We start from the raw sequence: 12,597 nt of genomic DNA, 5'->3' as shown, positions 1-12,597 counted from the left end.
CACCTTGTGCTATGATTTATCGTGGCTATAATGTTCCTATTATTGCTTATGTTTAGAAAATCATGTAAATAAGGCCACGGGTGCTGTGGCGAGTTCGAGTCTGGAGTTTCTTCATCATTTAGAGAAGAATAAATGTTCTGCTTGCTGTTGAACTGATGCTGAACTGTATGTTGGTGATCAGTAGAAACTGATATTGGATTTTTTTTTATATATATGGAAAAACCTCAGTAAAGTACAGATACACAAAAAAGCTCAAGTACAGTAATGAATTACATTTCCTTCATTACTCTCCATTGTTTTTTCCATTGTGGAAATGTTTCTTTAAGACTTTCTCCACATTCACCAAATCAAACTGGACAACACAACTTTTTCAAACCAGTCCTTTAATTAAAAATCACATTTCTTTTCAACATTTTGTATCTTAATTCAACATCAACACAGAAGATAAATGTATCTATATTAGTGCTGGTTCCATCTGAACCTTCTACTCAGACAAACCTTCAGTGCTCAGTACTCAAGCTGGAAAAGTTTCACAAGATCACATTGTTTTTTTTTGTTTTGCAGATACGACATACAGCATTGTGAGTAAACCTGTAAACTCGTTTCTTCACTACAGATTGGTCCTGAATTTACAGGCGATTCATTCACACATTACACAAATCTCTGATTATTATTAATATTAAACCAATTAAATATGTAATGAAAGTAAATTCGCTCCACAGATGCGACGGCTCTCTGCTATGTTTAGTCCCAAGTACTCCATGTATGTGTGTAAGTGGAAAAGGAATTATTAATCAGATTAAACTCAAAATATTATTTTAATTAACTAATTAACATTTACAGTTTCATTCTAATTATAATATATGAATCAAATCTCAGTATTCAGCTAATGATCATGCTAAAAATCTGTAGTCCATCTGTTCTAACAGACTGTAAGTTTTGGCACCCCCTGGCTATCAGCGGGAGATGAGTGTAATCAGGTGCAGCTGCTTTATTGGTATAGTTTTGCCTTTTTTGTGTCTACATAGTGGCTTTTATTGAGGACAGGACAAAAAAAAAAGAAAAAAAAAAGAAAAGATTGCAAGATACAAGCTGGAAATGGGAGAAACGTCAGAATACACACAGGATCGGTGTCCGAAACAAACAAATTTCAGGTTTGTTGTTTTTTTTTTCATTGTGTTATATGTAAAAAGAATTTAAATGAATTATAATGCCGCTGAAATCGAAATAAAAGACGCAGATTTGACCCCGCCCACTCCTGCGACGTGACGATCCAGAATTCGGTCCGAACGTGAAGTAAAAAAATGCATGTATATGTATTATATATAAGGTTGTTCTTTCCCAAACTGTGATTGCAAAGCTGAAGGCACACACTTGAACAGAGGGTCTTTGGATGGAGTGGCATGACCTTGACGGACCCAAACCTGCTACAGCATGACGATGCCCCTGTGCTCCATGAAGATCTGCTATGTATGGTTTGAAGTGGAAGATCTCCTGCTATAGAGCCCTGAGCTCAACCCTACTGAACCCTTTGGGATACATTTTTCAGGCTCACTGCATTCTCAGGTCTCCTCATCTCACCTACATCAGTGCCTGACTTTACTACAAACTCATTCCTAATTGTAGTGGAACATCTGCAGCAAATTAGGACTAAATGTGGAAGGTTATGCTCAAGAAGCACATACCATACTTATGACCAGGTGTCCACAAACTTTTGCCAGTACAGTACGTGTGTGTATATATTTAAATATATATATATATATATACACAAATTTTTTTATTCTTGGAAATTAGAAGCAGATAGAAACTGGAAAATGGATTTGCAGAAGTTCTGAATTGTATGAAATGATGGTCACCATACTAAAGCAGGAGGACGTGCTGATGTTCATCAAATAAAAAAAAAAAATAAAAAGCGTATTTTCGTTCTCCGGGTCGCTCGGTGTGTGTTTGGGGGTGTTCCCTTTCTATTGAAAGACAGCGCATAGGGTGCCAATACTTTGTGCAGCACCATTGATGGGCTACAGTCAGTAACTGTATACTGACGTGTGTGTGTGTGTGTGTGTGTGTGTGTGAATTAGTGTCACTATGCAGTCTACATGGTGTTTGTTCATATATTTGGGTATATCCATATAATGCCCTTTTATGTAAGGTGTGTGTGTGTGTGTGTGCGCGTGTGTGTGTGTTCCAGCTCATTCCAGGATCGTCACCGTGGTAGTGGGATGGTCAAAGGTGACGGTTACTGCTCAGCTGAGCACCCTGATGCCAAAGTACTTTTTCAGCTGCTCCAGAAAGACGAAGGTCAGAACCGTGTGAGGAACCAATCGGATCCCAGCTGGAACTAAACCCTGCCACAGGATTGGACGGTTAGTGAGAGTAAAAATATCTTTATACCAATGATTAGAATTTAGTTCATATCTAGCTGGAGCTATAATCAATAGTGACCCTTGTGTGTGTGAGAGAGAGAGAGAGAGAGAGAGAGAGAGAGAGAGAGAGAGAGAGAGAGAGAGAGAGAGAGAGAGAGAGAGAGTGTGAGTGAGTGAGTGAGTGAGTGAGTGAGTGAGTGAGTGAGTGAGTGAGTGAGTGAGTGAGTGAGTGAGTGAGTGAGTGAGTGAGTGTGTGTGTGTGAATATACCTTGTAGAAGGCCAGTGGTCCCAGTCTGGCAGTCTCAGTAAGACAGTGTACCACTCCCTACACACACACACACACACACGTTTATTGGTGCTGTGAAGTAAAAGCATCTATATATACATCCGCATGTGTGTGTGTGTGAGAGAGAGAGAGAGAGAGAGAGTGAAAGAGAGAGATAGAGATAGACACAGACACTCACTCTGTACTCTCCTTTAGAGTTCATCAACCGTGTCTTCAACACATCCAGCGGCTGACACAGGAACGTAGCACATCCTCCCTGAGAGAGAGAAAGAAGAAAACTGAGAAAAAGCAGCAAAAAACAGAAACAAGAGAGAGATAGAGTGAGAGAGAGAGAGAGCACAAGAAGAGACAAAAAGTTGTGCAGTGGACAGAGAGGAAGAAGTGAGATTAGAAGGAGTGAGTGAGAGGGGGAAAGAGTGAAGTAAGAAAAAACAAGGAACGAGAGAGGATAAAAGTAATGAGAAACAGAGAAACAGGGAAAGGGAGAACAGAAAGGAGAGAGAGAGAAATAAGAAAAGGAACAAAAGAGAAAAAGAACAGTTTAAGTTAAAATTAATGAGAAAAACAGAGAGAGATAGAGAGAGAAAAAGAGAGAGGGATGAAGGACTATGAGAAAAACAGAGATAGAAAGGAGAGACAAAAAATGTAAACTGAAAGTGAGAGAAAGAAAAACGTGACATGAGAGAAAAAGTGAGGAGAGGATAAGTGTATTTAGAAAGACAGGAAGAGAAAGAAAAATGGGGAAGAGAAAAAGAGAGAGAGAGCGAGAGGAATAGTGTAATAAGGGAAATCCCCACACTGAGGCAGGACTATAAATGAGAGATGCAGGTCCTGTTTATCCAACACCTGACCTTGCTGTGACCTTCACCCTGTTGCGATCAGTTTTAAACATCCCAGTTCACGTGGTTCTGATGACGACTGCGTATAAACCCTGCTGATGTTGTTGGGGATCTCGCACAGACGGGCGTGTGGAGAAAACTAACTAACAAACGTATTAATGTGAGAGTGGAAAAACAGCAGACCTGGCAACCCACATCTGACTGGTATCCAACACGTACGAATTACAATAAACTGACAGACACGTGACCTGTACCTGCCATGCAGCATTTCTCCACTAGAGGGAGAGATTTGAGAAAAGATCATCACCACTTCTTCCGGTCCTGACAGGATCTACTTACAGCGATGAAGCTGGACAGGAAGTGTGTGAGAATGTTGTCTCCTAGGAATCCAGTTGCCAATACCAGCTGCTTTGCCTGATCATAGCACGCTAACTACACACACACACACACACACACACACACACACACACAGGGTATATCCATGATTATTACAAGGACCTTTTAAAAAAAAGTCTGTCCATCAGTCAGTCTGTCTGCTTGTCCATTATCTGTCCGTCTATGTATCTTATATATCTTTTCATCAAATTACACTATAGTCCAGATACACTATATGACCAAAGTATGTGTACCCCTTACCGTCACACAAACCTCTGTGGCTACGCCCCTAAATCATTTGGAAAGCCTTCACAGAAAAGTGGAAAGACTGAATAAATCTGGAATGAGACGTCCAACATGGAGGTATTGCGGTTTGGGGTGCACATACTTTTGCCACTCATGTTTGATTCAACATGATTTTACTTGTTTTTGTGTTAATCTCTCTCTCTCGCTCTCGCTCTCTCTCTCTCTCTCTCTCACCTGTCCTACAGTGACCAGCGCTCCTCTGCTGCTCGCCATTGTGGCTCCTGAGAACAGCTTCCTCGTTCCCTCTGATGGACACACACACACACACACACACACACACACACACACACACACACACACACACACACACAGTACGATATGAACTCACAGTCACACACACACAAAGTATGATATGAACTCTCACACACACACACACAAAGTATGATATGAACTCTCACACACACACACAGGGTCTTGAAGTGAACTTACCTTCATACCACACCCTGTAGAGTCCATCCAGAGCGTGCTTATAGCTGAGGAACACACACACACACACACACACACACACACACACACACACACACACACACACACACACACACACACACACACACACACACACTTATTTATTTTTTTACATTTCAGAGCTCACATGTAACTGCAGATAAAATGCAGAGGGTTTTGGATTCTGTGGATTTAAACATTTCTATGATCAAAATATCGTTTTTTAAATCACAATATTTTGGAGGAAACAAATACTTTTAAAATACCAACTTCATAAAAACTAATGTCAATAAAATAAATATAAACAAGGAAATAAACTCACTTTCTCCTGAGCTCAGGGGGAAGCTTCATGTCGTTCTGCATCCTAACACACACACACACACACGACCTTTGTGTGACCCTTTCAATCATTTAAAATTCTACATTGAGAATTAATTACACACTGACACCACTGTACTCTGTGTGTGTGTGTGTGTGTGTACCTGACATTAACCATGTCTGCCGGTGTCCCAATGAAGCCTCCTGTAAATCCTACAGAACAAAAATAAACCGATAACTAAGTTAATGACAGACGTGTGGACAGAGTGCAATTAAACTTAGAGACATTTTGACAGACAGACAGACAGACAGACAGCAGGGCAGACACACAGGTAAGTAGACAGAAGGATAGACAGCTAGACACAGAGACAGACAAGCAGACACACCAATATACTGTATAAAAAAACTGGAAATTGATCCCCAATATAATAATTTCCACACTGAATAATTACATATTCATCAATCATGACGTGTGTGTGTTACCTCCGAATGCCCCCAGCAGGACTTTCTGGTAGAAGGGCATTGGACCCTGACTGCCCATCATGTCCCTCACGGTCTCATAGATAGCAAACCTGGTCAGGGAGTAAGACATCTACAGACAAACAGACAGATTGTCAATGAGAAACAGAGAGAGAGAGAGAGAGAGAGAGAAAACGAGAGCGAGAAAGAAAAAGAAAGAAAGAAAGAAAGAGAGAGCGAGAGATAGATATGGTATCATTGATCATCCCATTGCTGCAAACAACTCTATCAGATGTCATTCACAGATCAGCCACTAGAGGCACTGATGTGTCTCTATAAAAGACTGTCCAAAAGTGAGCGCTTCAGAATGGGTGATGGATAATTCGCTGCAAGGAACTTAATCTCACACACACACACACTCTCACACACACACTCTCACACACACACTCTCACACACACACTCTCACACACACACTCTCACACACACACTCTCACACACACACTCTCACACACACACACACCTGTCTGCAGAGGGAGGCACTGAGGCCATTGTAGAGCGCCAGAACTCCATCGTTCTTGACCACATGCATGGCCATTCCCACCATCCTCATCTTCACCTCCTGCTGGGTCTGCAGATGTACCTGGGGAAAATAAACACCATCATCATAATCATCCTTATATGTACACATATTCCTGGAAGAACCCAGAGTGTGTCCAGGTTCTATAAATCTTTAAAGTCCACAACCCGGTCTTAACTTCCAGCCAACAGGCTGAAGGAAATCAGCCTCACGCCTCACAGAGATGTTACCGGGAGCAGGGTTGAGCTTTGGGTCAAGGACAAGAAGCTCATCAGACCTGAGATGTTTCTCCAGACAGACGTCTCTCACATCTGTATAGTGATTCTCTTGTTATCCGTCATCTGTAATGAGAATTGCTTTAGTAATTCTTTTACTGTCTGAGCTGCTGTAATGCCTGGATTTCTATCTGGGATGAATAAAGTTAGCAGTCTAGCTGTCTGTCCATCAGTTTCTCTCCCCATCTGCCTCTCTGTCTATCAGTCAGTCTGTCTGTCTCGTCATATGTCAGTCAGTCTGTCAGGCAGTCTATCAGGCAGTCTGTCCCCCCTTCTGTCTCCTCATGTCAGTTAGTCAGTCTGTCAGTCAGTCTGTCTCCTCATATGTCAGTGAGTCAGTGTGTCAGGCAGTCTGTCTCTCTGTCTCCCCGTCTGTCTCCCAGTCTGTCTCCTCATATGTCAGTTAGTCAGTCTGTCAGTCAGTCTGTCTCCTCATATGTCAGTTAGTCAGTGTGTCAGGCAGTCTGTCTCTCTGTCAATCTTATCGTCACTACATTGGCTTCCGGTTAAGTTTCGAATAGACTACAAACTACTACTTCTCACTTATAAAGCACTAAATGGTTTGGCTCCCATGTATCTCTCCAGTCTTTAAACACGCTACAATCCGTCACGGCCCCTGAGATCTCAAAACTCTGGGCTTCTAGTAGTTCCTAGAATAGCAAAGTCCACTAAAGGTGGTAGAGCATTTTCACATTTAGCTCCTAAACTCTGGAATAGTCTTCCTGACAGTGTTCGGGGTTCAGTCACACTCTCCCAGTTTAAGTGTAGATTAAAAACATATCTTTTTAGCAAAGCCTACACATAACACACATCACGCACATCACATCACAACCTTGTGCTCCAGAACATCTGATCACATGCACATTATCAACTTGTGCTGTTAATATCATGAACAGCAGCTTCGCTAATTCCTCTCCACTGCTTCTCTTTCTCTCCCCATCCCGAGGCTTCCTGAGGTTTGGGCAGCTCCAGTCACATCCCACCTCATGAAGATTATGGACTTTAAAGAAGTAGATGCCAAACTCGCAAACATCCCGAACCATCTAGAGACGTACCAGTGCCAATTGGATCCCACTACATGTGTGGAGTTTTGACATTGGACCTCCTGGATTGTTTAAAGGCTCTGGCATGGAGAAGCTGATGCTGGATCTGTGATGATCACAAATGTTGAGCTCAGTAGCTCCTACTTTTATACCAAAGACTGTAGAAAGAACATTTAATTATAATCTTATACTCCATTATTCATGTTAGTTCTCACTCTCCAGTGTTCTGTATTGCTGAAAGATTTATGATCAAACTCTGATGTCACCCAAATGAGGATGGGTTCCCCTTTTGAGTCTGGTTCCTCTCAAGGTTTCTTCCTCATTACATCTAAGGGAGTTTTTCCTTGTCACAGTCGCCACGGCTGCTCATCAGGGATAAACACACACCATTCACCTTCACTGTTGATTTCTGTAAAGCTGCTTTGAGACAATGTCTGTTGTGAAAAGCGCTATAGAAATAAACTTGACTTGACTTGACTCTGTCTCCCCGTCTGTCTCCTCATGTCAGTCTGTCTGTCTCTCTGTCTCCCCGTCTGTCTCCTCATATTTCAGTTAGTCAGTCTGTCAGGCAGTCTGTCTCCCCATCTGTCTCCTCATATGTCAGTTAGTCAGTGTGTCTCTCTGTCTCCCCGTCTGTCTCCTCATATGTCAGTTAGTCAGTCTGTCAGGCAGTCTGTCTCTCTGTCTCCCCATCTGTCTCCCAGTCTGTCTCCTCATATGTCAGTTAGTCAGTGTGTCAGGCAGTCTGTCTCTTTGTCTGTCTATAAGTCAGTCTTCCTGTCGGTCAGTTAGTCTGTTCATCTGTCCGTCCATGTCTACACAAATCCAAACGCCGTATTCATCTAAAAGCGCTCTGCAGCCACACACTCATTTTCAACCGTTTCCTAAAAGCTGCTCATCCACAATAAAACGGCTAAAAACGCTCACGTCCCTGTACTGCGCATGAACGAAACGTAACACGCTTTGACCCGCGTCGTTTCTGCCTGCCGTTTATTTACTTTCGGCTCTTTAAAACATTGCAGCGGTCACTGTAAATGCGCCATCGCTTTCAAAAGCCTCCGTTTTTTACACACAGTTCACACTGCCACGTGAAAACGCAGTTTTCAAAGAGCTATGTTTGCTCTATACGTTTTTAAATATACGTTTTTAAACATTGTCTTATTGTCTGTCCATCTGCCGATCTGTCTGTCTGTCTGTCTGTGTCCATGTTGTGGTTGTCTCTTGATCTCTCACCCCCTTTCCTTTCCACCACTCTGTGTCTCTGTACAATGCTTTATATCTGTGCTGTTGCTTTAAACACACACACACACACACACACACACACACACACACACACACACACACACACACACACACACACACACACACACACACACACACACACACACAATGATTAAAGGGTGTGTCTGTAACACTGAAGCGTACACTGACACCCTTACAGAGGTGCACTGGTCAATGATTTGCTTCTCCACACACTTTTCAGAAAAGGAAGAAGAGACGTGAAACTCGGGGGCGGAGTGATCTGAGTTAATCTGTTCCACGAGGAAATGAGTTCAGTGCATTCCAGCTCCAGCAGGTACATTCTCCAGAACTGCCTGGATCACGTGATGTGAAAGACAGAGGGGGATTATGGGTCACAGTGATCACTCACGCTATCACTCACCTACTTCACACACGCTACTGCTACATTCAACTGTGCTGTTATTACTGAAATATTCCTGACTGTACACACACACACACACACACACTACAGTGTAGTGTACAAGGACACACAAGCACTGACATGCCAGGCATGAGAAGGTAAAGTTTAGAGGCATGTAATACACACACTTGCAAATTTGTATCTCACATTCTACAGTGTATTGTGTGTGTGTGTGTGTGTGTGTGTGTGTGTGTGTGTGTGTGTGTGTGTGTGTGTGTGTGTTGATTGGAACAAAGCCAAAGTAGACAACTGTAACTCGTACACAGAAATATGGGGTGTGTGTGTGTGTGTGTGTGTGTGTGTCTTTCTCTTTATTTGTCTCTCCCTTTCAGTCTCTTTCTTGGTCCCTCACTGTGTGTGTGTGTGTGTGTGTGTGTGTGTGTGTGTGTGTGTGTGTGTGTGTGTGTGTGTGTGTGTGTGTGTGTGTGTACAGCATAATTACTGTCTAAACTCAGTGTTTACCCTTTTCCTGGCCTCCAACACATAAAAACACACACACACACACACACACACACACACACACACACACACACACACACACACACACTTGAACACTGCCCTCCACCACTTAACTGCAATAAACCTTGATGCATAATCACACACAAGCAAATAACACATTCATTACACTCATGTGCCAGCAGTATCTCACTTACGCACACACACACACACACACACACACACACACACACACACACACACACACACACACACACACACACACACACACACACACACACACACATGGGTGGGTTATGACAGTGGGTGGAGCTTTAGACAGTTAGGACATGAGACACTGCAGCATTCACGAGTCACAGTGACACAGTAAGAGAGTGAGACACAGACAGTGAGAGAGAGTGAGACACAGAGACACAGTGAGAGAGTAAGACACAGTGAGAGAGTAAGACACAGTGAGAGAAAGTGAGACACAGTGAGAGAAAGTAAGACACAGTGAGAGAGTAAGACACAGTGAGAGAGTAAGACACAGTGAGAGAAAGTGAGACACAGTGAGAGAAAGTGAGACACAGTGAGAGAAAGTGAGACACAGTGAGAGAAAGTGAGACACAGTGAGAGAAAGTGAGACACAGTGAGAGAGAAAGTGAGACACAGTGAGAGAGAAAGTGAGACACAGTGAGAGAGAAAGTGAGACACAGTGAGAGAGAAAGTGAGACACAGTGAGAGAGAAAGTAAGACACAGTGAGAGAAAGTGAGACACAGTGAGAGAGTGAGACACAGTGAGACACAGTGAGAGAGTGAGACACACGGTAAGAGAGAGTGAGACACACGGTAAGAGAGAGTGAGACACACGGTAAGAGAGAGTGAGACACACGGTAAGAGAGAGTGAGACACACGGTAAGAGAGAGTGAGACACAGATACACAGTGAGAGTGAGACACATACACAGTAAGAAAGAGAGAGACAGAGACTCAGTGAGAGAGTGAGACACAGAGACACAGTGAGAAACTGTAATAATAAACTGTAAATAATATGGACAGCCAATAGGGTAATAAATACAACACATTTATAATCTGTAGTATAGTCAGAGTTCTGAAGACTTCAGCTACATAAAACACATCCTTTCTGTATTTCTCATTTCTTTTCCTTTGAACAAATTAGTATAAATGAAACCCAACATGACCTGCCACTACTTCAGAACGCCAAGTTTACACGTTTATTATTGACTTGTCCAAAGTGCAGTCAGCAAAATCACTGATCTGATTACTTTCTAATGTTCTTGTGTTAGTTTATGTAACCTGAAAGTAAGGAGTCTCCAGTGTCAGCACAGATCCCATTCCCGCCCCCAGACTGATGACGCGAGTCTGACGTGAGACCGGTGTAGACGGGGTCAGAGTTCACGTACTGATTTGTATTTGATGACCAACAGAATGAACTTTTTTGCAGTAGCAGCAAGAGTTTGTGCTGATAGCAATAAAGAAAACTCAAAGTTATTACTTCTTTATATAATTATTTATAACCAACGAATTCTTGCGACACTGTTTTAGGTGATGATGGACATGAAGATTTCTGCAGGTCTGCACCAAAAAACATGAGCAGTCAGGACTTGACGTTTCAGTCACGTGTCGACCAAACGACATGAATGCTACAAGTCGTACACAACGTTTCCTTCAGCGTTTGCGAGATCAGAATAGTATTGACACGCTTCAAAGTCTTGCGACATTTTGGACTCTATGGCCTTCCATAACGGGGCGCTGTGTCGTCATGCTGCTGGTGCACTCCATTAAATGGACACAGCTCACGCGCTCTAATTACGAGACTATAGACACTGATGATGCATGAGAGACACACGCACACGCACAGACACACTTTGCACGGGACAGTGGTACTGCAGAGCGCGCGCCTCACCTTGACCAGGTCCAGAGGGTGCGTGCAGCACGCCGCTCCGCACGAGGCGATGCCACCGAAGTACCAGCGCGAGAGCCGTTTCTCCGTCATGTCCTCCGCTCACTGTGTGTCCACCAGAAAGAAAAAGAAAAAGAAAAAACAAAACAAACCGAAACAGATCGACGTCAAGCGGTTTCCTGTGACCTCCTCTCAGTCCAGCCGGTGATCAGCAGAGGCACGAGCGCTGCGGTTCCGCTGCTCACGCGGCATGTTCTCAAAGCAAAGTTCACCCACGGCCAATAACACGGCTTCTATTGCAACGTTATCGCTGCACGCGCACGTCACGGTGCACGCGCGAGCGCCTTACTTCCGTCTTCGCTGAAGTTCACGTGCACGAGTTCTTAAAGCGACAGGGACACGGCAACGTGTGTGAAAGTTCCTGCTCCTGTTCCTCCAGGCAACAATCCATCACACCGTGTCTAATAGCTAATGTCACGTGTCCTCAGATATCTGAAGTCCAATATCAAAAACCTTGTGTCTGATCTCTAATATATTATGTCTGATGTCTAATATATTATGTCCGATGGCTAATATATTATGCCTAATGTCTAATATATTGTGTCTTATGTCTAATATATTATGTCTGATGGCTAATATAGTATGTCTGATGTCTAATATATTGTGTCTGATTTCTAATATATTATGTCTGTTCTCTAATATATTGTGTCTGTTCTTTAATATATTGTGTCTGTTCTTTAATATATTGTGTCTGTTCTTTAATATATTGTGTCTGTTCTTTAATATATTGTGTCTGATGTCTAATATATTATGTCTGATGGCTAATATAGTATGTCCGATGGCTAATATATTGTGTCTGTTCTCTAATATATTGTGTCTGTGTTTTAATATATTGTGTCTGATGTCTAATATATTATGTCTGATGGCTAATATATTATGTCTGATGGCTAATATATTATGTCTAATGGCTAATATATGGTGTCTGATCTCTAATATATTATGTCTGATCTCTAATATATTATGTCCGATGGCTAATATATTATGTCTAATGGCTAATATATTGTGTCTGATCTCTAATATATTGTGTCTGATGTCTAATATATTATGTCTGATGGCTAATATAGTATGTCTGATGTCTAATATATTATGTCTGATGTCTAATATATTGTGTCTGATGTCTAATATATTGTGTCTGACGTCTAATATATTGTGTCTGACGTCTAATATATTGTGTCTGACGTCTAATATATT

At 42.4% G+C, this 12,597-nt stretch overlaps 1 protein-coding gene across 2 annotated transcripts; it reads right to left on the bottom strand.

Annotated features, from left to right (window-relative positions):
* Nucleotides 1–366: 366 nt before the first annotated feature.
* On the bottom strand, nucleotides 367–11,864 carry slc25a10b (solute carrier family 25 member 10b). Of its 2 annotated transcripts, XR_014530430.1 has the most exons (12): nucleotides 11,350–11,864; nucleotides 5,913–6,032; nucleotides 5,416–5,524; nucleotides 5,097–5,145; nucleotides 4,937–4,978; nucleotides 4,600–4,643; nucleotides 4,345–4,415; nucleotides 3,829–3,921; nucleotides 2,829–2,906; nucleotides 2,633–2,689; nucleotides 1,770–2,345; nucleotides 367–1,336 (listed from the first exon to the last, which is right to left on the bottom strand). XR_014530430.1 is itself a non-coding variant. In XM_083522628.1 (11 exons), exons 1-11 carry the CDS (start codon nucleotides 11,437–11,439, stop codon nucleotides 2,244–2,246), a joined length of 855 nt encoding a protein of 284 aa, XP_083378754.1. In that variant the 5' UTR covers nucleotides 11,440–11,864; the 3' UTR covers nucleotides 367–2,243. The 2 variants fall into 2 exon arrangements, 1 of the variants encoding a protein (XP_083378754.1); XM_083522628.1 differs by having other exon boundaries at nucleotides 367–2,345.
* Nucleotides 11,865–12,597: the final 733 nt, after the last annotated feature.

This window comes from Silurus aristotelis (genome assembly GCF_946808225.1).
Source record: "Silurus aristotelis genome assembly, chromosome: 20".
Classification (NCBI taxonomy): Eukaryota; Metazoa; Chordata; class Actinopteri; order Siluriformes; family Siluridae; genus Silurus; species Silurus aristotelis.
Note: the sequence above shows the minus strand (reverse complement) of the source record. Positions and strands in the feature narration are given on the sequence as shown.